The 26,576-nt window shown below is 45.4% G+C and overlaps 1 protein-coding gene and 1 long non-coding RNA gene across 4 annotated transcripts in view; one reads left to right on the top strand and one right to left on the bottom strand.

Annotated features, from left to right (window-relative positions):
• CACNG2 (calcium voltage-gated channel auxiliary subunit gamma 2) overlaps positions 1-12,266 on the bottom strand; it is a 102,030-nt gene extending 89,764 nt beyond the window's left edge. For both annotated transcript variants that reach the window (XM_069968872.1, XM_069968871.1), the window contains exon 1: positions 12,056-12,266. In XM_069968872.1, the coding sequence (XP_069824973.1) occupies positions 12,056-12,266 (211 nt within the window). The remainder of the gene's footprint in view (positions 1-12,055) is intronic.
• LOC138789985 (uncharacterized) overlaps positions 1-26,576 on the top strand; it is a 56,456-nt gene that overhangs the window by 423 nt on the left and 29,457 nt on the right. The gene's annotated exons all lie outside the window — the stretch shown is intronic.

The following is a 26,576-nucleotide window of genomic DNA, read 5'->3' as shown; positions in this document are numbered from 1 at the left end:
CTGTGCGGCGCCGGAAAAAACTGACAGGTCAGTTTTCTGCGGCCGGAATTCAGTGAATTCCGGCCGCAGAAAGACCTGTCAGTTCACACAGTGAAGCAACCGGCCGCTCGCTTCACTGTGGGCTATGGGAAGCTCTGATGCGGGTGCGCGGCCGAAGCTCTGCGGCCGAAAGATCATCCGGCCGAGATGATTCGGCCAGAGACCGGCCGTGCCGTGACCCAGCCGGGGTCACGGAACGGCCGGTCTCATACGCAGTGTGAACATAGCCTTATGGTGTAAGCAGCAAAAGTTGTACAAAATAGATTTGGCTAGATTTACACCATATTACAATATAACGTAAAATTTCTACTACAATGCACTCATAGCTTTTCAGGTAGAAAAAAATATGCCAAAAGGAAGTGGATGGACTAAAATGCAAAATCATCTATACTAATTAACAGAGAACTCTACCTCTTATATAATGAAAGTCAAAGGCCGGGTTTTTGTAGCTATATGGCATCCAGCTGCTTAAGAAAAAAAATGTGGTGCGAGCATAGCTGTATTGTCATGCTCACTACAGTGGTGCATGGCCCATTGTTTCCAATGCTTGTCTGCATAGAAGACTAATAGAACTAGATTGGAAAAATACTACAATAGAAAACAGGTGCTTGGTTTTAATGGAGATTAAAGGGAGTCTGTCAGCACAATTTTGCCTATTAAACCAGGGACGGCACTGAATAGTGGAAGGAAAATCAAGTAATAACGTAGCTAAGGTGCTGTTCATACTTACAGGTGGCTCCAAATGTGATCTATAATATGGCCATTCAAGTGTCCTGGAAGAGTGGCCCAGGTGCTAAAGGGATAATGCTCTGCAACTGCTCTGAGCTCCGTGGTGTAAGGTAGAGATGAGCGCAACTCAAGCATGCTTAAATCTAATCATTCGACATTTGAATTCCGGTGGCTGAAGAAATTGCATGCAGCCTTAGGGAATCCTGGAAAACATGGATACAGCCATGGGCCATAAGTTGTATCCATGTTTTCCGGACTTAGGGCTGAATCCAACTTCTTCAACCACCGGTATTCAAATGCTGAACAATTATGTCAGCTATCCATCACAGTCTCTGGTCTACTAGGAAAAACCATTTGCAGATAGACTAGTGTTAAAGGTAACCTGTTGTCACTTTTATACTGCCCGAATGACAAAACATGGGGGCAGTCCCTGGTGACTTCTCCCCGTTTTACAGGCCTTGATTGATAGATCTCTCCCTATACCCAAGAAGAACGAGACCTATCAACCAAAGCTGGTAGAGTGGGAAGAAACAGCTGGGGACCCCGTCAATAACTCACGGTTCAGGCAGCATGTAAGTGATGACAGATTCCCTTTAAGGTATATGTACACATTAAAGGTATATGTTGGTGTCCGGGTATGTTTTCCTCCATGTCCTAGGCCTGTAGAGCCTCTCTCTTCTTGCTGTGTAAAGAAAAAGGGCAGGCAGCAAGAAGATAGAGGCGCTGCAGGCCTAGGACATGGATGCTCTGGCCCCGCCTCTATGACCCCTGGGATAAAAGATCTTCTTTACCAGAAAACAAACCTCGGCACCAACCATTGATTTGTTAAAGCTCACTACAGATTTGCTTTAATATTTACATCTCCTGTGCAGATCTCCATGGTTACAGACTACAAACCAACCTTGTATGTAGTCTGTTCCCGCAGTCAAATGTTACTCCTTTCCTTCTGTTCCCTTTCCTACTGTCTGTACATTAGCAACAATCTTTCTCTATAGAACATCATGCACATGTTGATATTACACACAGACTGCTTCTGATTTCACTGGTGTCATTGCTTCTAGGGGTAAATATTTCTGTATATACGCCACCAAACAGAGCCTGTACGGCAACATATTGGGGTCATGCACCTCTGTATTCACTTGCTGTGTTGCCTCTATATATACAGAATGAGTGTCCTGGTGCATGAACCCTTAGGTAACAAATTTTATATATTATAAAATTATATTAAAATTATTAAAGAATAATAACCTCCTAGTATTTGGCCTTATTACTGTTAGGCTGAACAGCTTGTAAAAGGCTATTTCATTGCCCTTTAGAGAAATTCTGGTGTAAATCTGGTTATACCGGGTTATCATATTAAAGTATTAACTAACATATCAGTCACTGTATAATAATAGGGAACGTACAGCGTATGGTTTACATGCTTTCATTATGTTTGCACTAAAGTGAATGCACCAGAAGGCAGCAGTGACATTTCTAGACTGCAGCCGGCCTTAAAGGAACACATTGGCACGTGTTTATTTTCTTCGGTGAATACAGAATTTAGTAACATAAATGGGTTACGTACGCCTTGGATGATGTCGTATGGTAATGTTAAGGATCACGTTGAATCATGCAGGTCCTAGTAGACTGGAGATAAACGTATATACAGTGTATGTATAGTATATAACAGAGACCATGCTGTTCTGTAATTCTATTATATATATATATGATTCAACCAGTTAATTTTTATAACTTTCTTTGCTATTGAAAGAGAAATATTTAACATATTTAGCATGTCGGTGAAAAGTTGTCTCTCAGCACTTACAGGCCTTGGGCCGAGGACGAGTTCTGCTTAATGCTAAATCTGATTTTGTTATAAGCACATTACTTTACAGGCACAAGTTTACCTTCATTTATTTGTCTGTTTAACCCTCAGATAACCAATCTCTTACACTATAACCAAACACAGAAGAACCCTCAGATACCCCATCTCCTACACTATAACCAAACACAAAGGAACCCTCAGATACCCCATCTCCTACACTATAACCAAACACAGATGAACCCCCAGATACCCCATCTCTTACACTATAACCAAACACAGAAGAACCCTCAGATACCCCATCTCTTACACTATAACCAAACACAGAAGAACCCTCAGATACCCCATCTCCTACACTATAACCAAACAAAGATGAACCCTCAGATACCCCATCTCCTACACTATAACCAAACACAGAAGAACCCTCAGATACCCCATCTCCTACACTATAAGCAAACACAGAAGAACCCTCAGATACCCCATCTCCTACACTATAACCAAGCACAGATAAACCCCCAGATACCCCATCTCCTACACTATAACCAAACACAGATAAGCCCTCAGATACCCCATCTCCTACACTATAACCAAACACAGAAGAACCCTCAGATACCCCATCTCCTACACTATAACCAAAGACAGATGAACCCCCAGATACCCCATCTCCTACATTATAACCAAACACAGAAGAACTCTCAGATACCCCATCTCCTACACTATAACCAAACACAGAAGAACCCTCAGATACCCCATCTCCTACACTATAACCAAAGACAGATGAACCCCCAGATACCCCATCTCCTACATTATAACCAAACACAGAAGAACCCTCAGATACCCCATCTCTTACACCATAACCAAACACAGATGAACCCCCAGATACCCCATCTCCTACACTATAACCAAACACAGAAGAACCCCCAGATACCCCATCTCCTACACTATAACCAAACACAGATGAACCCCCAGATACCCCATCTCCTACACTATAACCAAACACAGATGAACCCCCAGATACCCCATCTCCTACACTATAACCAAACACAGATAAGCCCTCAGATACCCCATCTCCTACACTATAACCAAACACAGATAAGCCCTCAGATACCCCATCTCCTACACTATAACCAAACACAGATAAGCCCTCAGATACCCCATCTCCTACACTATAACCAAACACAGATGAACCCCCAGATACCCCATCTCCTACACTATAACCGAACACAGAAGAACCCTCAGATACGCCATCTCCTACACTATAACCAAACACAGAAGAACCCTCAGATACCCCATCTCCTACACTATAACCAAGCACAGATAAACCCCCAGATACCCCATCTCCTACACTATAACCAAACACAGATGAACCCCCAGATACCCCATCTCCTACACTATAACCAAACACAGATAAGCCCTCAGATACCCCATCTCCTACACTATAAGCAAACACAGAAGAACCCTCAGATACCCTATCTCCTACACCATAACCAAACACAGAAGAACCCTCAGATACCCCATCTCCTACACTATAACCAAGCACAGATGAACCCTCAGATACCCCATCTCCTACACTATAACCAAACACAGATAAGCCCTCAGATACCCCATCTCCTACACTATAACCAAACACAGAAGAACCCTCAGATACCCCATCTCCTACACTATAACCAAACACAGAAGAACCCCCAGATACCCCATCTCCTACATTATAACCAAACACAGAAGAACCCTCAGATACCCCATCTCCTACATTATAACCAAACACAGAAGAACCCTCAGATACTCCATCTCCTACACCATAACCAAACACAGATGAACACACAACCAAGGTGCACTGTTGTATGCTAGGTCTGTTATGGAGGCACTATTCTATGCCAGATCTGTAATGGCGGCATTCTTATTTTGTTCCATGCTAGATATAAAATGGGGGCACAGCTCTATGTCAAATCTGTTATGGAGGCAAAGTTCTATGGCACATATATTATGGGGGGCCCTGTTCTATGCTAGATCTGTTATGGGGTAAATCTATTATGGAGGCCCTGTTCTATTCTAGATCTGTTATGGAGGCACTGTTCTATGTTAGATCTATTATGGAGGCACTGTTCTATGTTAGATCTGTTATGGAGGCACTGTTCTATGTTAGATCTGTTATGGAGGCACTGTTCTATGTTAGATCTGTTATGGAGGTACTTTTCTATGTTAGATCTGTTATGGAGGCACTGTTCTATGTTAGATCTGTTATGGAGGCACTTTTCTATGTCAGATCTGTTATGGGGCCACTGTTCTATGCTAGATCTGTTATGGAGGCACTTTTCTATGTTAGATGTGTTATAGAGGCACTGTTCTATGTTGGATCTGTTATGGAGGCACTGTTCTATGTTAGATCTGTTATGGAGGCACTGTTCTATGTTAGATCTGTTATGGAGGTACTTTTCTATGTTAGATCTGTTATAGAGGCACTGTTCTATGTTAGATCTGTTATGGAGGCACTGTTCTATGTTAGATCTGTTATGGAGGTACTTTTCTATGTTAGATGTGTTATAGAGGCACTTTTCTATGTTAGATCTGTTATGGAGACACTGTTCTATGCTAGATCTGTTATATAGACACTGTTCTATGCTAGATCTGTTATGGAGACACTGTTCTATGCTAGATCTGTTATGGGGCCACTGTTCTATGCTAGATCTGTTATGGAGGCACTTTTCTATGTTAGATCTGTTATGGAGGCACTTTTCTATGTTAGATCTGTTATGGGGCCACTGTTCTATGTTAAATCTGTTATGGAGGCACTTTTCTATGCTAGATCTGTTATGGAGGCACCGTTCTATATTAGATCTGTTATGGAGGTACTTTTCTATGTTAGATCTGTTATGGGGCCACTGTTCTATGTTAGATCTGTTATGGAGGCACTTTTCTATGCTAGATCTGTTATGGAGGCACTGTTCTATGTTAGATCTGTTATGGAGGCACTTTTCTATGTTAGATCTGTTATGGAGGCACTTTTCTATGCTAGATCTGTTATGGGGCCCCTGTTCTATGCTAGATCTGTTATGGAGGCACTTTTCTATGTTAGATCTGTTATGGGGCCACTGTTTTATGCTAAATCTGTCATGTGGTAGTTCTCTATGACAGATCTATTATATCACACTCTTTTATGCTAGATTTGTTATAAAGGCATTGTTCTATGCTAGACCTGTTATGGGGGTACTGTTCTATGCCAGATGTATTATGGGGATACTATTTTATGCTTGATCTGTTATGGAGGCACTGTTTTGTGGCACATACATTATATTATGGAGGCACTGTTCTGTGGCACATACATAATGGAGGCACTGTTGTATGGCACATACAGTATGTTATGGAGGCACTGTTCTATGACACATACAGTACATTATGGAGGCACTGTTCTATGGCACATACAGTACATTATGGAGGCACTGTTCTATGGCACATACAGTACATTATGGAGGCACTGTTCTATGACACATACAGTACATTATGGAGGCACTGTTGTATGGCACATACAGTACATTATGGAGGCACTGTTCTATGACACACACAGGATATTATGGAGGCACTTCTCTTTGGCGCATACATTATGGAGGCTCTGTTCTATGCTAGCTTTGTCATAGGGTCACTATTTTATGACAGCTCATGCTAGAACTCACCACCAAATCTGTGCAGGCAGTAATACGTATAACAGTACCATACTGTCTTTTCAAGCATAAATGGCATTTTTACCTTTTCATTGCACAGAAAATATGGTGGTTCTGCAGTTTTTTTCTTTTTTTTGCTACAATGTTCAGGAGTCCTTAAAGGTCGGGACATGACACCGCATAAACCTATAAAATGACCTATGGTTGCATGGATGTCATCCTGCTAGTGCAGCTTTATCTCTCACTGGCCACTGTTCTATATTAGATGCCAGCAAGCTCTGTAATTCACGCTGCCTGGCTGGCTCTGTAATGGAGTCCCTGTGGATGGGACTGTAATAGAGGCAATATAACTGGCTCTGTTTCAGGGACAAGGTGGCTGTCTCTTTCATGGGGACCCTGTGGCTACCCCAATCATATAGACTGCGGCACCTGAACCCCTCCATAAACCTACACCTCCTAATGATATGACTGCAGCTAAATGAATCCAGCCTATACATACTGACATTACTAATATTACCACAATGACAAAAATAATAATATACATCATGGGTCAAGTATCACAGTATAATATTCCAGCACAAGTAACAGGCTTAAGATCCATCTGATCATTGGCCTTGTTGAGACGGTGATGACAACACATAACCTCAATGGGCCTAGGCATGATCATTTTACACCGGCACTGAAAACCAGATATCCAGCGCATCAGCCTGAAAAAAAGCTGAAATGATCTCATACAAAGGAAGCTTGGCTGTGAAAAAAAAAAAAAACATAAGAAAAGTATGTATTTTTTCCAATTTATCCAGATATTGCATAGAAGCTAAAGCATCCTTATAATCACAATTTCAGGCATTCTTCACAATTTCAGGCAATAGCAACATCACAACGTTTTCAAGGGTGAATACCACTGAATTATTTTGATTCGCTACTATCGATCACATGGTTTAAGAAGAACAATATCTAATGCTGCTTCACCAATCGGTAACCATACAAGTACCCAAAGGTTGTGGGCCTTTGATTTAAGGGTCATACAAAATGCTAAGGCCGTGTGGGTCTGAGCTAAAGGTACTCATATACATTTTCTTTACCAAAAGTTTGTTTGCGGAGGAGACATCTTTCCTGACTGAAAGATCTTCTGTCCAACTAATGGCTGAGAATATCAAACATGGCTGACTCCTTCCCAGACAGTCTGTCATCATTTGGCTAAAACGCTATATTTTTTATATATTTTGTTGGTTACAAATAATTGTTTCGACTAAAATCCAGAATTTTTGTCACCCGTCCTCTGATGTGTGTGGGAACCTCAAGGCTCAATTCTATCCCTATGTATTTTGATTTGATCCAGTTATATCTGATGCCTACATATTTATTCTACAGATATAGGAGGCAATGGGATTTACATCCTAAAAAGTGACGATTGTAGAAGGTGGTCCAAAAATTAGGTTAAGAAGGATAAAATGCAAATCTGCTTATGGCAGCTCCATTGCCGGTCCCTTTGGTGCACAGAAGATGAGATCAATGAATCCTTTCTCTCTCTCCAGTGTCTTATCCTTCTGTTGAGTTTATGGTCATTCTAAACAACCTGAGGAATATCCTCTCTTTATTCCGTCCACGTATCGAGACTGATGCCTAGAGGTGACCTTTACATATTTAATGATCACCTTTAGTCTTCAGATTTCCACGGCCAGAATCCGGGCAATTTGTCTGTTGTGCGTATAAAAGGAAATCAAGGTTTTAATCCACTCCTGGTCGCCTCCCTTGATTGCTCCTACAATTGATTATCCCCGATGCAATTAATCTAAAACACTGGCAGTCGGCTCATCTCAACAACAGCCACTAAAATGATGCAAATACCCACGCCGGCATCTTATCTCTTCAAGAATTACATACAAAGCTCCGTCTTTGACCTTCAAAGCCCTCAATGAAACTTCGGCGCCTTCCATCTCGGCATCTGTAAATAATTGCTAATGTGCTCCACTTTGTCAGTGATCTAAATCTCTCATAATCACCTCTTATTCTTTATCCTGTTACTGTGGGACTGTACTTAGGGTCCTAGCGATATCATATTATTCTATATCCTATATCACATCACCTAATAGCTAGCGTGTATTGTCATTCCAATCATTGAGGCTCTCTCTCTATAGTCATTATACAGGCCCATTTAGTTGAGCAATTGGTTTTGGTTCTGGTTAAATCTCATGTTGGCGACTTAAGGGTTTTCGAAATAAAAATTTCTGCAGTCTCTAGGCAGGGTGTATAGATATATAGAAGCCTTTATATAATGTGAGGGTGCTAAATACATTGTAGCTCCTGATCCTGAGAGCAATGACCTTACTACGAGATGAAGGTCTAAGACAAGTGATGACTTTTGACAGTAAGACAATAAGGGTCAAAAAATATAGATATGACACACAAAATTGGGGACCCTGTTTGGTCTCTCGTCTTTCTCCTGCATTGGTCCTCCCACTCTCCAAAGGTCTTCTTCTTCTCCTGTTTTCCCTCTTCTTTTCCTCCCCCTGTCTCACACCCACCCTTTCTTCTTCCCCCTCCCCCCCTTTCCTTCACCCTCCTCTTTCCTCGCTCTCTCTCACACACACCCTGTGCAGTCTTTGAAAATTAGACAATTCCCTATTAACCAGCCAGTTAAACTGAATTTTGCGCATGGCTCCTCTCCCCTCCACTACTTATCTCCTCCTAAAATGTAGACACCTGCACTCTATTAACCATGTACTGCTAAAATCCCATCTTTGCATCCGAATCCAATTGAAACCCCCCCCCCAACCTGAGCAGCCTATCCCACTATTCCATCTCTGCCCTCCGATCCACAGACACCCTTCCAAAAACATATAACCCTTTCATCGCCAGACATCCTCACAGCGAACGGCGGCTATTCGCAGGTTAATGAATGAAAGGGACGGACGGCTGCTTAAACAAAATTCTTACAAGCATCTTATAAATGTTTAATTGTAACCACTAGCCACTTTGGGACACATAATAAATAGGAGCATCAATTGAAAAGGTTTCCTGGAAGGAGGGGAGGTGGGAATGAGGTGTTGTGGATGGTGGCGGCGGTGGAGTGAGGGAAAGGGAGGAGGGGGGGGGGCTGAGATCTATCAGGGTGAATTCATAGCTATTGATTTTCTCCTGGCTGGGGAGGGACGGCATATTCTATTCAGTGCAATGTTCCTCTGCAGATTATGTTAAGAGGCAGGCTTGGCTGAGGAGAGGCTCAGCGGATGCGCTATGCGTGTTTAATGCGTCAAACTGTTCTCATCGCTCAATGGAGACACTTAGCAATTCAGAGCATGTCCCATCACAGCCCAGCTCCAGAGGAGGAAGGGCCAAAATGTCCCACAGGCTGACAGCCGGGGCTGGAGCCTGTGTGTGCCTGCCTTGTGTAGGTGAAATGACACTATAGAGCAAGTGTGATGATGATGATGATAAGATGATGAACACATTGCTAGGCCTCTGAATAGCATCTACCTATGGCTGTCAGTGTAGAAGATAAGATAACGTAAGATAATCCTTTAATAGTCCCACCATAGGGAAATACAGTGTGTGTTATAGCTGCATAGATGCATGTTGTAGGGGGTAAAGGTATATCATACACATTTTTGGTTTTCCCTTCTAGTCCATATATATATACATATATATATATATATATATATATATATATATATATATATATATATATATATATATGATAAGTGTGCATATAAATAGGCATATGCATATATATATATGTGTGTGTGTTTTAAGATTCAGAATTCTCTTTCTATATATATATATATATATGATATAGCAATAAATATAAGCATAAATAAAATTATACGGTTAATCTATACATGAGCTGCTTCTAAAATTCATAGTGAAAGGTTTTGCCCCTCCAACCCTTTCTAATGTGTCCACGTTTTTCTATACCTAATACATATAATACACAACGTAATATGTAATATGTATACATGAAGTGACATAGACACTGTGAGAATGGTTCCCCCTTCCATTGCTTTGCTTGTGTAATGCAACAGCAGATGTGTTTTGGGTGCAATACAAGTATATGCTGTATATACCGGTCCTGACTGATCATTTATGGCGTACCGATATATTAAACGCAAAGTAGATAAGGTTAAAGAAAAATTAAGGTTCATGAAGTCCAACCCATAACCCTACTGCATTGAGCCATTATACATTATAATATAATAAAACTTTCATGTCAGGTGCCGCCATAGTACACTGCATATGAGGGCTATAGCTGTGTGCTGGGCCAATGACTTGGATGTATGTAGTTCTATACTATGCATATTACCTCCTCTGGGCCTTGATGTAATGAGGATGGTAGATGTCATCCTATGAGTTTGATACCAATGGGGCCTGGTAAGTTTGGTCAAGATGACTATGAGTGGGAGGTGTAAGTGCTATGTTGTTTTCAGAACATATGCGCCTAAATTTTGTGTATGCGACTAGGCAAGGTCTGGACCCTGCATATGGTGTGTATGTGCTTGGCATCCTCTTTGTAGTGTGTGTATCTCTCAGTATATGTGCGTGGACATGTGTGGTGACAATCTGTTAAGAAAGCAGCCAGGGATAGCAGTAAATACACAGACACTCACACTAGTGCACACAATATCACACACCAATGGCCCCAGCAGCCGGCTGAAAGCTCGAATTATCTCATTATGCAATTGTTCCTTTTCTGTTCAGAGACCCAGTGTGTGTGCATTGAATAGGTGGCATTGCAATAGTGCATGTGCTATATATTGAATTATCTGATTATCTAACACACACGTCTGCTGTGCCCCTGTGCCTGAGGCGGCGTGTGTGTATGAATGTGCCTGTGTGTTTGTGTTTGTACATATGTGAATAATGTGTGTGGGTAAGGCTGGATTGCTGACCTGCAGTGATTGAAGAGGGGACTGTGGGGGAGGGGTGGGTGGTCTGTGTACCACCGTACTAATCATACAGTTACCTCGCTCCGCCTGACACACAGTCCCCCCCCTTCCCCTTTTCATATGGGTTGTGTTTAACCCTTTCACTCGCACAACAGTGTACTGCAGGGCTTTCTGGCATGGCACATGGCAGAAGGAGGGGCAGCTGAGGGGCAGCTGTGGGTTGCAGTCTACCAGTGATGACCCAGCCATCACATATAGGAATAAGGAATAGTCACAGGCCTCTTGAAAACTCCTGTGCTATAAAGGCCTTGATATGCACAGAGATAAAGATGCAAAAAAAAAAAAAAAAAGCCCTGCAACTATTGCAGCTATAGATCATGTCAAGGGCTCTGCAATGTGCAGCGTTGCATTTACCTGCAGCTCTGTGTAGTATGTTTAGGCCTCTCCAGCACTTAATCTATTTGCATTGATTTTTTTTTTTTTTTTGCACCAGCAATGCATGCCATCCATTTTACATATGTCCAGGTATAAGGCTCCAGAGTCTCTTCTCTCTGTAGCCTGGTTCAGTAGCCGAGCATGCACTCGTCTCATGGCAGAGCAGAAAGCCACACAATGCACCCAGAGTGATGTATTCTTACACACCTTTTACTACACTCTGTGCCCCACTGCTTCCATCTTAACAAAATCTATCATTCACATCATCACAATGAATGCTTGGAAGTGGATCAGTCTCCCCCCCCCCCCCCCCATTCGCCCTCCTCCCTCCCCCCCTCCAGTTTATTAGCTCAGTCTAGCCGCCCCTTGTTTAAAAAATGAAATGATAAGATGGAGGAATATGTAGTTTTCTGATTCAGGAGAGAGGGAGGGGAACAGGAGAGCAGAAGAGGAGGGTGAAAATGTAAGAGAAGGAAAAAGGGGGTCTCATCCAGTCACCAAAATACCTTCAAGGCAACATGTTCTCCACAATCCAGAATGGGTCATGACTTCTTCATTCTTTTTGCTGGTTTCATTTTCACTTATAGATTTGCTCTTGCAGACCCCTCTAGAGTATAACCAGTAGTCTGTGCCCACAGCAATTGTCATTAAACTGAATGCAGCAAATGCTCCCACAGTGGTTAAGAGCATCTGAACACCTCTATCAAACAGACCCATAATTCTTCATTCTATAGACATCCAACAGTCTTCTGGTTTAGTGTTGGGGGGATGTAGTGATAGAAGAGCTAAAGACGGAAAAAGGGGGGGGGGGTCTTTAGCTAGCAAGAACGCCGGACCTTGCCCCCTAAAAAGAAGAGGTATCCTAATAGAAAAATAGCAAAAGTAAAGCTGCTGGAAGGCTTGTGGATGGAGAGCTCGTTGTCCATCAGATCATGTCCAAATGCAGGTTAATAGAAATAAATAGTGCAGGCAGACACAGACAGGCAGCAGAGCTAACACACAGAGATGCTCTAATCTCTCTAATCCCTTTTCCTAAAATTCTGATCTTCAGTTTCCATAAGTGATGGCTAATTGTGAAGCTGGGTTCAGCAGCAGCAGTAGGAATAAAGATGCAGTATCTTCATCACCAACCTTCAGCATCAGGACCAGGACAGGGGGGGATTATAGGGTTAGGAATGCAGGGTCTGCTTTCCTTATTTTGCTCTGCAGTCTGCGCCATGTAAAAAGGAAGGCGAAAAAAAACAGCTTTTTTTTTTTTCTCTTCTTCTTCTTCTTGTTCTTTTTTTTTTCACCCTCCCTATTTCTTGTCTTGTCCCCTCTTCTGGTGTCTGCTGAGTGAGTGTCTGCTGGAGTGTGGGATCTCTCTCTCTCTCTCCCCTGCTGTTGATTACACCACAAGTCTCCTCTGGATGCTGCTGCTGCTGCTGTAAGGTTTGGCTGGAGACGGACTGCGGCTTTTGCAATCCATGGTTGTAGAGCTGAAGATCAGTGTGAGGCCCCCACTTAGATGTCCTGGGAGGGAGGCAGGCTTGCTGTGTAGGGTGGGCTGGTGAATGGGCTTCCTCTGCTGCTGCTGCATGGAAGTGATGCTACAGCTGTTCTCTGTGGATCTCCTTTGCCTCTGCTGAGGATGTGGTGCTGAAATGGACAGCTCCTAGACACCAGCACTGCTGCTGCTGGAGAGCACTCTCATGTAGGACCTCCTGTACTGGAACAGCCAGCTGGTGGAAACCTTCATGTCCCTCCTCTCTTTGCTGTCCTAAGTCACCACCCCTGTTCAGCTTCCAGGAGGGGGTGTCGATTCCTGCAGCCCCCCCTTCTTCTTTGCCGTCTCCCCCATATAAGTTCCCCAGCACAAACCTATCCCAATAGCTCATACATTGGATTATGTATTGTGTCTCATTTTAACAATAGCTATCTATCGCCTATGAACTTTATATCCATTCAGTGGTCTAGGGGGCTGGTGGTTAGGAGGGGGGGGGGGGGGGTGACACCTATTTAAGATGTTCCCATCCATCTGTCTATAACCGTGGAGGGGGGGGGGGGTTGTTCTCCCTCCCCCTTTCTTTTCTCTTTGCTTAGTTTTAGTTAATGAAAATGAGCAGTGAAACAATGCCCTGTATCTATCTCAATGGGTTATATTTAGGTAGCCTCTTTAAAGAGGAAGCATTTAACCCCCTGATACCCTGGAGAATAAGCCATGGCATTTTGCACAGAGTCACTTCCAATAGGATTTAACTCTTTCGTGTCCTCATAGCTAAAGGGGTTATGGAAGAGAGGTTTGTCTCAGAAGAGCACTTTCTCACTGTCCTACATTGGTAGTTAAGATATTACGGGATCTCATAAGCCAGCCGCTTAATTATTTCCAAGTTAATTGGGATAATCATGCTACGCCGCTGACAACCCAGTTCTAGCATGGTGAACGCTTCACAAGGATGGCAGGAATGGTGGATACATGACAGTATTAAGCCTACAATGGAGGAGAAAGGCAGTGGATAGAAAAAGAAAGCTTTCCTCTGACTGTCCTCTATCCCATAGAGCTGTGGAAAGATTGTCCTCACATCAGTTTCTATCCTCAATGAGTCTGTTTCCCTATTAAAAAGCACTTCAGGGCAAGTGTTTTTAAAGCCAGTAAACCAGGTGTTTCCTTGGGTCAATGGGGAGAAATGACCCTAAGGGTCCAATAAGATGGGCCGATGGCGGCCCGATCAATACTATAAAGGCTGTAAACGCTGTTCTGCCTGATAATAATTTAGCAAGGGCTCCACAGACATCATTAGTGATGTCTGTGCAGCCTTTGCCTAAACAGTTTACATTACCTGTCCACATTCCCGGTGTTCTCTTGCGCTCTTCCTGTTCCCGCGCTCTGTAGCTTCAGAGTAGCTAGTCTAAGCTGGTGCACAGGATCGGGGAGGAAACACCGGGAACGTGGATAGGTAATATAATCCAAGTAGCTATGCATGGTCAATGCGCAATATTACTGCCACTGTATTACTACCACACTATTTCAGCAGCATTCTGTGTTGGTTGATGACAACAACAGGGCTATTGTAATCCTGGATGTCATCCTGAAGGAGGAGATGTCAGTCACAGGCAGAGATGGGCAAGTGTCCAAAAGATTGTTTCAGGTTCGATTCAGTCATATTGGCCATTAGATTAAGGCTATAAAAATTTTTGTCCAAATCAGAAGTGCCCATATTACCATGAAAAGTCCTTTATGACACTCTAATGTCTTGTAGGACTGTATCCAAGGTTATTTAAGCTCCTCAATACCAAGGCAGTGCAATGCTATAGCTTAGATAGGCTCCCAGACACCTTACATTAGTGGAAAGTCGACTGAATCCACAGATCTCAGTGTGGGAGTGGCTGGCCATCTAATGTGTATGAGGGTCTCCAGACCCCCCCAAATAATGTCAGGGGAGAAACCGATTGGGCATGTTGGATTTCAGCTGCCCAATCCTTTTATTTTCAAGGAGATAAGCCGCTGCCAGAACCCACCTCTCTTATTTCAGAGCACATGAAGACTCAGTGGAGCTGTAGGTTCATGAGAGCGTTCCAACAGGTGGCTAATTACGGTGTATAGATACCTTTACTAGTCTTACAGTCTACCTTTAACCTAACCCTGACCTCTGATTGCTCACATGGTGCCCAAAATTAATCCCAAAAGATAAGGATTAGCGAATATATATATATATATATATTTTTTTTTTTATAGAAACAAATTCAGTTGTCAGAGGGGACAAGCATTATGGCGCCCTGCATGTGGCTCGATTATGGACATTGTGGCACAGGAAGGTCAGCATCACAATACTGGTAGAGGGGTTTAGAGGTATGTGCAAAATACCCAGGGACTGATTTATAAAACCCTTAATGTCTGTGTTGCCCATAGCAACCAATGACAGGGATAGATCTTCATAGATAGATCTTTAGTGGCAGAAGATGGCAAGTCTGAGAGACTTTGTAAGGAAGCCAATGGCTACAAACTGTGAGGGGTATCATAAAAACCCAAACACGTGTGTTACGTGATTAGAGGCAGGAGGGATTATATTTATGGGTTACCCCATGAGGGCTACCATTATTAAAGGGGTAGTTAACAAGAAAAAATTCTTTCAAAGCAACTGGTGCCAGAGATTTGTAATTTACTTTAGTACTTCCAGTACTTATCAGCTGCTGTATGTCTTGGAGGAAGTGGTATGTTCTTTTCAGCCTGACATAGTGCACTCTGCTGCCACCTCTGTCCATGTCAGGAACTGTCCAGAGCAGTAGCATATCCCTATAAAAAAACAAAAACTCTCCTGCTCTCCAGACTGGAAAGAATACACCACTTCCTGTGGGACATACAGCAGCTGATAAGTACTGGAAGACTTGAGATTTTTTTAATAAAAATAAATTACAAACCTCTGGCACTTCCTGGCACCAGTTGATTTGAAAAAAAAAAAATTTGGTGAACTACCGCTTTAAAGACTCCATTATAAGGCTCCAGAAACACTTAGGAAAGGCCATGAGAATGATTGTGTTATCATTCATGTGGTTCTCTGCCTCCATCATTCCTCAGCCGCAAATCCCCAATTAGACAGGGAGATGTGTGGCCGAACAGTGATTTATTTGACGGGTCAAAATGAAACAACCAGTGTTGTGCTCTTTCATTGGCCCAATAAAACAGGGTGATATAGGTCCATTTTGGCCAATAATTGCCCTTTGTAATAGGGCCCATAGAAACATAAAAAAACATGAATGTAAATAGATAAATGTAAGGTTATGCACTTGGGCCGTAGTAATAATAAGTACAGTTATATGCTTAATAATAAAACACTGGGTATCACTGCTTCCGAAAAGGACCTGGGGGTATTGGTGGACAGTAACCTCAACTTTAGTGATCAGTGCCAGGTAGCAGCTGCCAAGGCTAATAAAATAATGGGATGCATCAAAAGAGGTATAGATGCTAAAGATGAGAATACAGTTTTACCTCTTTATAAATCACTGGTCAGACCACACATGGAATACTGTGTACAGCACCAGGCACCGGTATATAAGAAGGACACAGCTGAACTAGAGCGGGTGCAGAGGAGGGCAACAAAGGTCATTAAGGGAATGGGTGGGTTACAGGACCAAGACAGGTTATCAAGCTGGGGGTTATTCAGTTTAGCATAAGACGTCTTATGGTCGATCTGATTACAATGTACAAATATATGAATGGACAGTACAGAGATCTTTGTAGTGATCTTTATACTCCTAGGCCTGTAACTATGACAAGGGGGCATCCTCTACATCTAGAGGCAAGAAGGTTTCACCATCAGCACAGACGGGGATTCTTTACTGTAAGAGCAGTGAGAATATGGATATTGTCATTAAAGGGGAACTCTGGCAAAAATAATAATTTAAAAACAGGCAGGGCCAGGAGGGAACATAATAAACAAGCACTACCTACTTCTCCTTGTGCCCCCAATGGGGTGCGTCAGAGGCTCCAGGAACCCTTGGAACTCATTTTCCCCCGAGTTGCGAAGTCATCATGATTTGGGGTAAAAAACTCAACCTGGATGATGGATTGCCCACTCAACCAATCAATGACTGGAACAGTGTCCCGCCCCATCCATCCTAGTTGTGACATTGGTGCAGAGGCAGATCCAGCAGCCTGGCAGGAGTCCCAGAGCAGTAAGGCAGCACGGCAGAGGCACGGGGAGAGGTAAGTAGAGCTTTATTATGTTCCTCCCTGCCTCCTTAAAATGTTTGATTTTTGCTAGAGTTAAGGGAGGCCTAGATGCTTTTCTTGATAAATATAATATTACAAGTTATGGTGCTAAAGGAATTGGTCTCTGTGATGGGGCAAATTGTATGACCTCATGAAGCTTTTTGCCTTTCTCTGGATCAACGCAGTAGGGTTATAGGTTGAAATTGATGGAATCTTGTTTTTTTTTCAACCGTATTAACTCAGTAACTATAACGTACATTCTCCAAAGCCTATTATTGGTGCTCAGGTGGATTTCGGAAACTTGCAGAGGCCCAAAAAGGCGACAGGACATTTGTAGACAAGAGTCTGGTGTAATCTCATGAAACAGTGTCTAAGGTGGGATATGCTGTATTAGGGAGTGGCGGTCAGCAATAACCCATCTTTTTATAGTCATTCCATTGGGTCACCTCTGTCTAAAATCACCTTGGGGGTGATTTATTAAACTGGTGTAACGTAGAACTGGCTCAGTTGCCCCTAGCAACCAATCAGATTCCACCTTTTATTTACCACAGAATTTATGAGGAAAGAAAAGTGGAATCTGATTGGTTGCTAGGGGCAACTGAGCCAGTTTCACTTTACACCATGTTTGATAAATCTCCCCCTCTGTCTTCAAAAGTGAAATTTGGATATAATATAGATCTAGGATGGAGAACCTTTGGCCGTCCAGCTGTTGCCAAACTACAATACCCATCATGCCTGGACAGCCGAAGGCTGTCCAGGCATGATGGGAGTTGTAGTTTTGCAACAGCTGGAGTGCCAAAGGTTCCCGATCCCTGATATATATTATATCGAAATAATATATTATACTCACATATTATTATATGATACCCACTATAGATGATGATGCCACAATCTACATTCTCTGTAAATGTATGCCATAAAACCGAATGATTTCCCTAGTTTTATATTGCCGTTAGTTTATTTCTCATGCCATTGTCCCTCAGGTTTCTTTTCCAAGCCACCATATGTGTATTAACAATATTCCTTTGCTTTCGGGTGTCCTTAGTGCTCACATTCTGCCAGGTGACTTTCAGGTGTGCTGAGAAAGGGATAAAAATGCAAGTCACAGTATAGAAATAATAGACACCATGGTGTCTTCTCTCCCCGTCAGTGGACACCACATCTGTCTGAGCCTCTGAATAAGCTAGATCTCTATAAGGGATATAGGCACAGCTTTTCTGTATCCATAAATGTCTATGTTGCTACGTGGGAGGTAACTGTGAAACCAAGAAGTATATGTGGGATTGAAAAATGGTAAAATAAATGTTTCTGGTTTATATAAATGGGGATACGTTTGCAGAGTTAAAGGGGTTTTCCAGGGAAATCCCATTGATGAAGCTTTGTCTTGTGTATGGTGGAACCTCTGATCTTCACCATTTAACCCTCGGTGCTGGGATCAACACAGATTGGGGCAGGTAAGGTCTGAAAAGGGCCACACACTCATCACAGGGAATAACCGGGATGTGATCATGGCCTTTACCGCCACAATAAATGAACAGTACACAAGCTAAAATATTTATCTAGTTATATCAGTAGTAAAAAGTTAAAGGGGTATTCTGCCAAATAATGTTTTTTAAATGCATTTCATAAAGTTATATAACTGTGTAATATATGTTTATCAAATATTTTGAAAAATATATTTCTACATTAAGTGGCAGCAGCAGTAAGGGGAAATATGTCCCCTCTTCTTCTTCCAATGGCTGTGTCGGGAACTGCAGGGCTGCAACAGCCGTGTCCTAACACAGTTAGGCTGGGTTCACACTGCGATTTTAGCATACGTTTAACGGATTCGTTTTTTTTTTACGGACAAATAGTGTCAGCAACGTTTTTGTGTCTGTCAAAAAAACGGATCCGTTTTGATCCCTTTTTTTTATAATGGAAGTCAATGGAAAAACGGATCAAAACGAGTGAACACAAATGCATCCGTTTCTGCAATCCGTTTTTGCAAAAACGGATTGCAAAAACGCAGTGTGAAACCAGCCTTACATATCACTAACATTTCTGCATGCAAAGCTAGTGATACTAAGCCTGCCCTAATGTCTACTTTAATGCATGTTAGCATCACAACATATATGCATTAGAATGGAGATGAGAGAAGGTTTAGTATCGCTAGCAATACTTGCAGCAGGGTGTAACGCCTGGAGTAGTGGATCCACTGGACCGTCACCAGCAATGGCACTAACCTCACCAGGGAGCGGAGTCTAAGGGGCCGCTGGTTTTCACCAGAGCCCGCCGCAAGGCGGGATGGACTTGCTGCGGCAGGCGACCCCCAGGTCGCTACCCCTGGCTTGGTTGCTGGTGACGGCAGGCGAGGCGTGGCAGGAGCAGTAGGCAGGAGATCGTGCAGGCAGAGGACAGAAGGCGTGCTCGCAGGTGGCGGACAGGACTCAGGAACAATGGGAAGGCAGCGGGCAAGGATAGGGACAAGGACTAAAGACAGGAACCAGGGACAAGGACTAACGTCAGGAACAACAGGGAGCTGGGCCAAACGCTATGGGAAGCATGTAGAGGCTCCAACACGAGGGACAGGGCATGCTGGGATTTATAGGGAGTGATTGGGTGCAACTACCAATTAGGGACGGACTGGCCCTTTAAATCTGAGACAGCCGGCGCGCGCGCGCCCTAGGAGGCGGGGACGCGCGCGCCGGCCGGCACAGACGGAGAGCGGAGCGGGACGAGGTGAGGCGCCCCCCGGGGCCGAACAGACCGCAGCGCCGGGTCCCTGCACCGGGACCCCGGCAGCTGCGTCGGATAGAGGGTGGTCGCGGCGGCGGCCCGGAGCCCGGGACGCCGCCGCGGCCATGACAGTACCCCCCCCTTTGGCCTCCCCCTCTTTCTTGCCTGCAGGAACCCCTTGATGAGATCTTTATCCAGGATGTTAGCCTCGGGTTCCCAGGACCTCTCCTCAGGACCAAATCCTCTCCAGTCCACCAGGAAGAATCGTCTCCCTCTGACAGTTTTCATGGCCAGAATATCTTTAACAACGTAGACGTCGTCAGAGACGGCTTGTGGAACAGAGAACGGAGACTGATCGGAGAACCGGTTGAGGACCACTGGCTTCAAGAGGGAGACATGGAAGGCGTTCGGAATCCGCATAGTAGGGGGCAGGCGGAGTTTGTAGGTGACAGGGTTGATGCGTTTTAGCACCGAGAAAGGACCAAGGAATCGAGGACCCAACTTGTAGCTGGGAATCTTGAGTCGAACATATTTGGATGAGAGCCAGACTTTGTCACCTGGAAGAAAATTCGTGGCAGGTCTCCTCTTCTTATCAGCCTGGTCCTTCATGCGTTCAGAGGCTTTGAGTAAGGACTGTCGAGTTTGTTCCCAGATCGACTGCAGGTCAGATAACAACTCCTCCACGGCTGGGACCCCGGAGGATGGAGAGAGAGGCAGAGGAGGACGAGGATGATGCCCGTAGACCACATAGAAAGGAGACTTGCCTGTGGAACTCGAGTCCAGATGGTTATAGGAGAATTCCGCCCATGGAAGAAGATCGGACCAGTTGTCTTGGCGGCTGGACACAAAATGACGTAGGTAGTTACCCAGGATCTAATTGACTCTCTCCACTTGCCCGTTGGTCTGGGGATGGTAGGCCGATGAGAAGTCCAGCTTCACTTGGAGCTGCGAGCAAAGGGCACGCCAAAACTTAGAGACAAATTGAGAGCCTCGGTCGGACACAATGTGAAGAGGAAGTCCATGCAGGCGGAAGATGTGTCGGAAGAACAACTGAGCCAGACGAGGAGCAGAGGGTAGGCCAGGAAGAGCCACGAAGTGAGCCATTTTAGAGAAGCGGTCCGTCACCACCCAAATAACTGTATTGCCCGCGGATGGAGGTAGGTCTGTGATGAAATCCATCCCAATGTGGTGCCAGGGATGGTCCGGGACTGGCAAGGGCAAAAGCAGGCCGGCAGGTCTTTGACGGGGAGACTTATTCCTGGCACAGACTGCACAGGAGGCCACATCCTGGAGGAGATTGGGCCACCAGTAGTGACGGGAGATCAATTGCCCAGTCTTTTGAGCTCCTGGGTGCCCGGCCACCAAAGAGGAATGCCCCCACTTCAAGATGCGTTTACGGAGTGCGGGGCGCACATAAGTCTTCCCGGGGGGTAGTCTCTGCAGAGCAGAAGTGGCAACTGGTACTAGGCGGTCGGGAGGTATTATGTGACGAGGAGATTCCTCTTGCCCCATGACATCGGATGCTCGGGATAATGCATCGGCCTTTAAATTCTTCTCGGCTGGACGGAAATGGATGGTAAAGTTGAACCGGGAGAAGAAGAGGGACCACCTGGCCTGGGATTGAGGCGTTGAGCCGATTGAAGGTAGAGGAGGTTCTTGTGGTCCGTGTAGATGTTAACGGGGTGTTTAGCCCCCTCTAGTAGACGCCACTCCTCCAGTGCCAACTTAATGGCCAGGAGTTCACGGTCCCCAATAGTATAGTTTCTCTCGGCAGGGGAGAAAGTCTTAGAAAAGAACCCGCAGGTTCTGGTCTTGCCAGATGTGTCCCTTTGCGAGAGAACGGCTCCTGCGCCCACAGAAGAAGCATCGACCTCGAGAGAAAACGGCCTGGAGACATCCGGGCGGACTAGAGCAGGAGCAGAGGCAAAGGCAGACTTAAGGCTATTGAAGGCTTGTTCGGCCTCTGGAGGCCAATGTCTGGGGTCCGCCCTCTTCTTAGTGAGGGCCACGATGGGTGCGACCAGGGTAGAGAAGTGAGGGATGAATTGCCGATAATAGTTGGCGAATCCAAGGAAACGTTGAATAGCTCTAAGTCCCACAGGGCGTGGCCATTGGAGGACAGCTGAGAGCTTGGCCGGATCCATTTGTAGACCCTGGTCGGAGACGATATAGCCAAGAAATGGAAGACTGCGCTGATGGAAAACGCACTTCTCAAGCTTGGCATATAGATGATTGGCCCGTAGTCTTCGTAGGACCTGGCGCACTTGCGCCACATGAGTCTGCTGGTCCGGGGAGAAGACCAAAATGTCGTCCAAATAGACAATGACGCAGACATAGAGGAGGTCTCGGAAGATATCGTTCACGAATTCCTGGAAGACCGCTGGGGCATTGCATAGGCCAAATGGCATGACCAGATATTCGTAGTGCCCATCTCTGGTGTTGAAAGCGGTCTTCCATTCGTCTCCTTTACGAATACGGATCAAGTTATACGCTCCCCTGAGATCCAGCTTGGAGAAGATCCTAGCTCCACGAAGACGGTCGAATAGTTCAGGAATAAGCGGAAGAGGATAGCGGTTCTTAACAGTCACCTTATTCAAGCCCCGGTAGTCTATGCATGGGCGGAGGGAACCGTCATTCTTCTGAACAAAGAAAAATCCAGCGCCAGCGGGAGACGTGGATTTACGGATGAAGCCCTTCTGTTAGTTCTCCCGGATGTAGGAGGACATGGCTTCAGTCTCGGGCACAGAGAGAGGATATACTCGACCACGTGGAGGGGAAGCCCCTGGAAGAAGGTCTATAGGGCAATCATAGGCCCGATGTGGTGGTAGAGAGTCCGCCTCCTTGGCCGAGAAAACATCAGCAAAGTCTTGGTAGTCCTCCGGTAGTCCGGATAGAGGCTTGACATAAGCAGGTGACCTTGTAGAGCACTTGGGTTGAGGAGATCTCAGACACAGGTTATGACAGTCCTGGCCCCAGCTGAGAACCTCCCCCGTTCTCCAGTCCAGCTTAGGGGTATGTAATTGCAGCCAAGGAAGACCCAGCAGGATGTTAGAAGAGGAATGGCGCAAGACATAGAAAGAGATCTTCTCCTGATGTAGGGCGCCCACCTGGAGGACTAGGGGTGCCGTCTGGCAGTGCACAGCTTCGGTAGGAATCTGCCCCGTAACCGAAGAGATAGACCGGGGTTGGGCTAGCTGGATCACGGGTAGCTGCCATCTTTGGACCAACGAAGCAGAAATGAAACTGCCAGCAGCGCCGGAGTCGATGAGGGCAGTAGTCTGGAAAAGTTGCCCTGAGGGTGTCTGGATGGAGACGGGCATAATCAACCTTGGAGAGGTGGCATTCACACCTAAGGAGGCCTCTCCCACCGGTCCTAGGTGCGAGCGTTTCCCGGACGCTGAGGACGTTGGGGACATCTCTGCCGGTAGTGACCAGCGCCACCGCAATAGAGACAGATATTCAGCTCCACGCGGCGGGCTCTCTCATCAGTCGTAAGGCGAGCTCGTTCCACCTGCATAGGGACCTCCGGAGACGACTGGGGCATAGGAGCAACGGGACTCTGGAACACCATTACCAAGCGAGGATGGCGACGGAGCAGGCTCAGTCGTCGTTCCTGCCGGACCTCCTCCTCTCTCTCGGAAAATCGGTTGTCGACTCTGGTAGCCAGTAGGATAAGATCGTTCAGAGATGTAGGGAGGTCGCGGGCGGAGAGCACGTCTTTCACTCGACTGGATAGGCCCTTCTTGAAGGTGGCTAATAGGGCGGCCTCGTTCCAGTCCAATTCAGCTGCCAGGGTGTGGAACTGGATGGCGTAGTCACCAACAGAGGAGCTCCCTTGAGAGAGGTTGAGGAGAGCAGTCTCAGCTGAAGTAGCACGGGCAGGTTCCTCGAAGACGCAGCGAAACTCGGCCAGGAAGGCCCGGAGATTGGTAGCAACAGGATCATCACGGTCCCACAGTGGCGTGGCCCAGGCCAGAGCTCTACCCTCCAATAGGCTGATGATGAAAGCCACTTTAGAGCGCTCGGTGGGAAACTGACTACTTAGAAGTTCAATATGCATTGTGCATTGAGTCAGGAATCCCCTGCACAACTTGGGATCGCCTCCATATTTACTCGTGAGGGCCAATCGAAGTCTCGAGGTGGCTGCAGGTGGTGGTGGGCGCTGGGCCGTAGTATGCTGCTGTAGGGCAGCAGTCAATTGCTGGATTTGCTGCGACTGTTGCTGGATCTGTTGAGCCTGTTGAGCGACCACTCTGGCGACGTCACGGAGATCAGGCACCTCGCCGGGATCCATGGTTGGAGCCTACTGTAACGCCTGGAGTAGTGGATCCACTGGACCGTCACCAGCGATGGCACTAACCTCACCAGGGAGCGGAGTCTAAGGGGCCGCTGGTTTTCACCAGAGCCCGCCGCAAGGCGGGATGGACTTGCTGCGGCAGGCGACCCCCAGGTCGCTACCCCTGGCTTGGTTGCTGGTGACGGCAGGCGAGACGTGGCAGGAGCAGTAGGCAGGAGATCGTGCAGGCAGAGGACAGAAGGCGTGCTCGCAGGTGGCGGACAGGACTCAGGAACAATGGGAAGGCAGCGGGCAAGGATAGGGACAAGGACTAAGGACAGGAACCAGGGACAAGGACTAAGGTCAGGAACAACAGGGAGCTGGGCCAAACGCTATGGGAAGCATGTAGAGGCTCCAACACGAGGGACAGGGCATGCTGGGATTTATAGGGAGTGATTGGGTGCAACTACCAATTAGGGACGGACTGGCCCTTTAAATCTGAGACAGCCGGCGCGCGCGCGCCCTAGGAGGCGGGGACGCGCGCGCCGGCCGGCACAGACGGAGAGCGGAGCGGGACGAGGTGAGGCACCCCCCGGGGCCGAACAGACCGCAGCGCCGGGTCCCTGCACCGGGACCCCCGGCAGCTGCGTCAGATAGAGGGCGGTCGCGGCGGCGGCCCGGAGCACGGGACGCCGCCGCGGCCATGACACAGGGTTAGTGTTATGTAACTGTGCTAGGACAGGGCTAGAGCAGCAGAGGGGTTGTGGAACCCCTTACTGCTGCTGCTGAGATATATATATATATATATATATATATATATATATATTTTACTCTTTTAAAAAATTTGTAGTTTTTGTCTTTTGGGTAGACAATTTTAATGTACAATAAAATGTCTGTTTTAGTTCTCCTATAGGCAGTGATTTCTATATTTTTCAAAACCCCTCTAAAGGATAGTTTTTGCAAGTTTTACCATCTACAAAGAATGGAGAGGTCTGTGTTTTTTAGCGTAGGTACACTTCACCAATGAGAGACAGAATCTATAAAAAAAAAAAGGTTCCGAAAATCATTGTTAAATTTTTAAATAATTATTTTGCATTGTATTGCATGAAATAAGTATTTCATACAATAGAAAAACATAAACCTTTGTTTGCAGTTTCAGATGTTTCCTGTAGTTCTTGATAGAGATGAGCGAACCGGGTTCGGGTTTGAGTCGATCCGAAACCCGAACTTTCGGCATTTGATTAGCTGGGGCTGCTGAACATTGTCTGGAAAACATGGATACAGCCAATGACTATATCCATCATTTCCACATAGCCTTAGGGCTTTATCCAACTTCAGCAGCCACCGATAATCAAATGCCTAAAGTTCGGGTTCGGATCGACTCGAGCATGCTCCAGGTTCGCTCATCTCTAGTTCTTGACCAAGTTTGCAGACACTGCTGCAGGGATTGTGTCTTACTCCTCAATACAGAGCTTCTCCAGATCTTACCGGTTTTAGGGCTGTTACTGGGCAACATTAAGTTTCAGCTCTCTCCAAAGATTTTTTATTGGGTTCAGGTCTGGAGACTCATTAGGCCAGTCCGGGACCGCCCCTTAGTTGTCATCCTTCTTCTTCCTTCAAAAATTACAATAGAAGTTGATATTAAAAATTTCTTTTTTGGTCTCTTCTGACCACATGACTTTCTCCCATGTCTTCTCTGGATCATTGAAATTGTCATTGATTTTTAGTACTTCCAATGGGCCTGGAGACATGGTGATGTGAGCAGGGGGTCCTTGTCTGCCTGCAGGATTTTAATTCATGACAGCGTAGAGTGTTACTAACAGTAATCTTTGAGACTGTGGTCCCAGCTTTCTTCACTTCATTGGCCAGGTCCTACTGTGTAGTTCTAGGCTGATTCCTGACCTTTTTCTAAATCATCCTTACCCCACGAGCTGAGACCTTGCATGGAGCCCCGGACCAAGGAAGATTAATAATCATCTTCTGTTTCTTCCATTTTCTAATAATTGCACCAACAATGGTTACCTTTTCACCAAGATGCTTGCCTATTGTCCTGTAGCCCATCACAGCCTTGTGCAGGTCTACAATTTTCTCCCTGGTGTCTTTAGACAGCTCTTTGGACTTGGCCATGGTGGAGAGGTTCAAGTGTGATTAATTGTGTGGCCAGGTGTTTTTATACATGTAATAAATTCAAACAGGTGCAATTAATACAGGTAATGAGTGCAGAGTAGGAGGAGCTTCTTAAAAAAAACACTAACAGATTTGTGAGTTCTTGTTGTTTGGTAATCAAATACTTATTTGGTGCAATAAAATGCTTTTACTCCCTTCTTTTGCTTTGTCATCTTGTGAG

Source organism: Dendropsophus ebraccatus, chromosome 4 (assembly GCF_027789765.1).
Source record: "Dendropsophus ebraccatus isolate aDenEbr1 chromosome 4, aDenEbr1.pat, whole genome shotgun sequence".
NCBI classification, from domain to species: Eukaryota; Metazoa; Chordata; class Amphibia; order Anura; family Hylidae; genus Dendropsophus; species Dendropsophus ebraccatus.
Note: the sequence above shows the minus strand (reverse complement) of the source record. Positions and strands in the feature narration are given on the sequence as shown.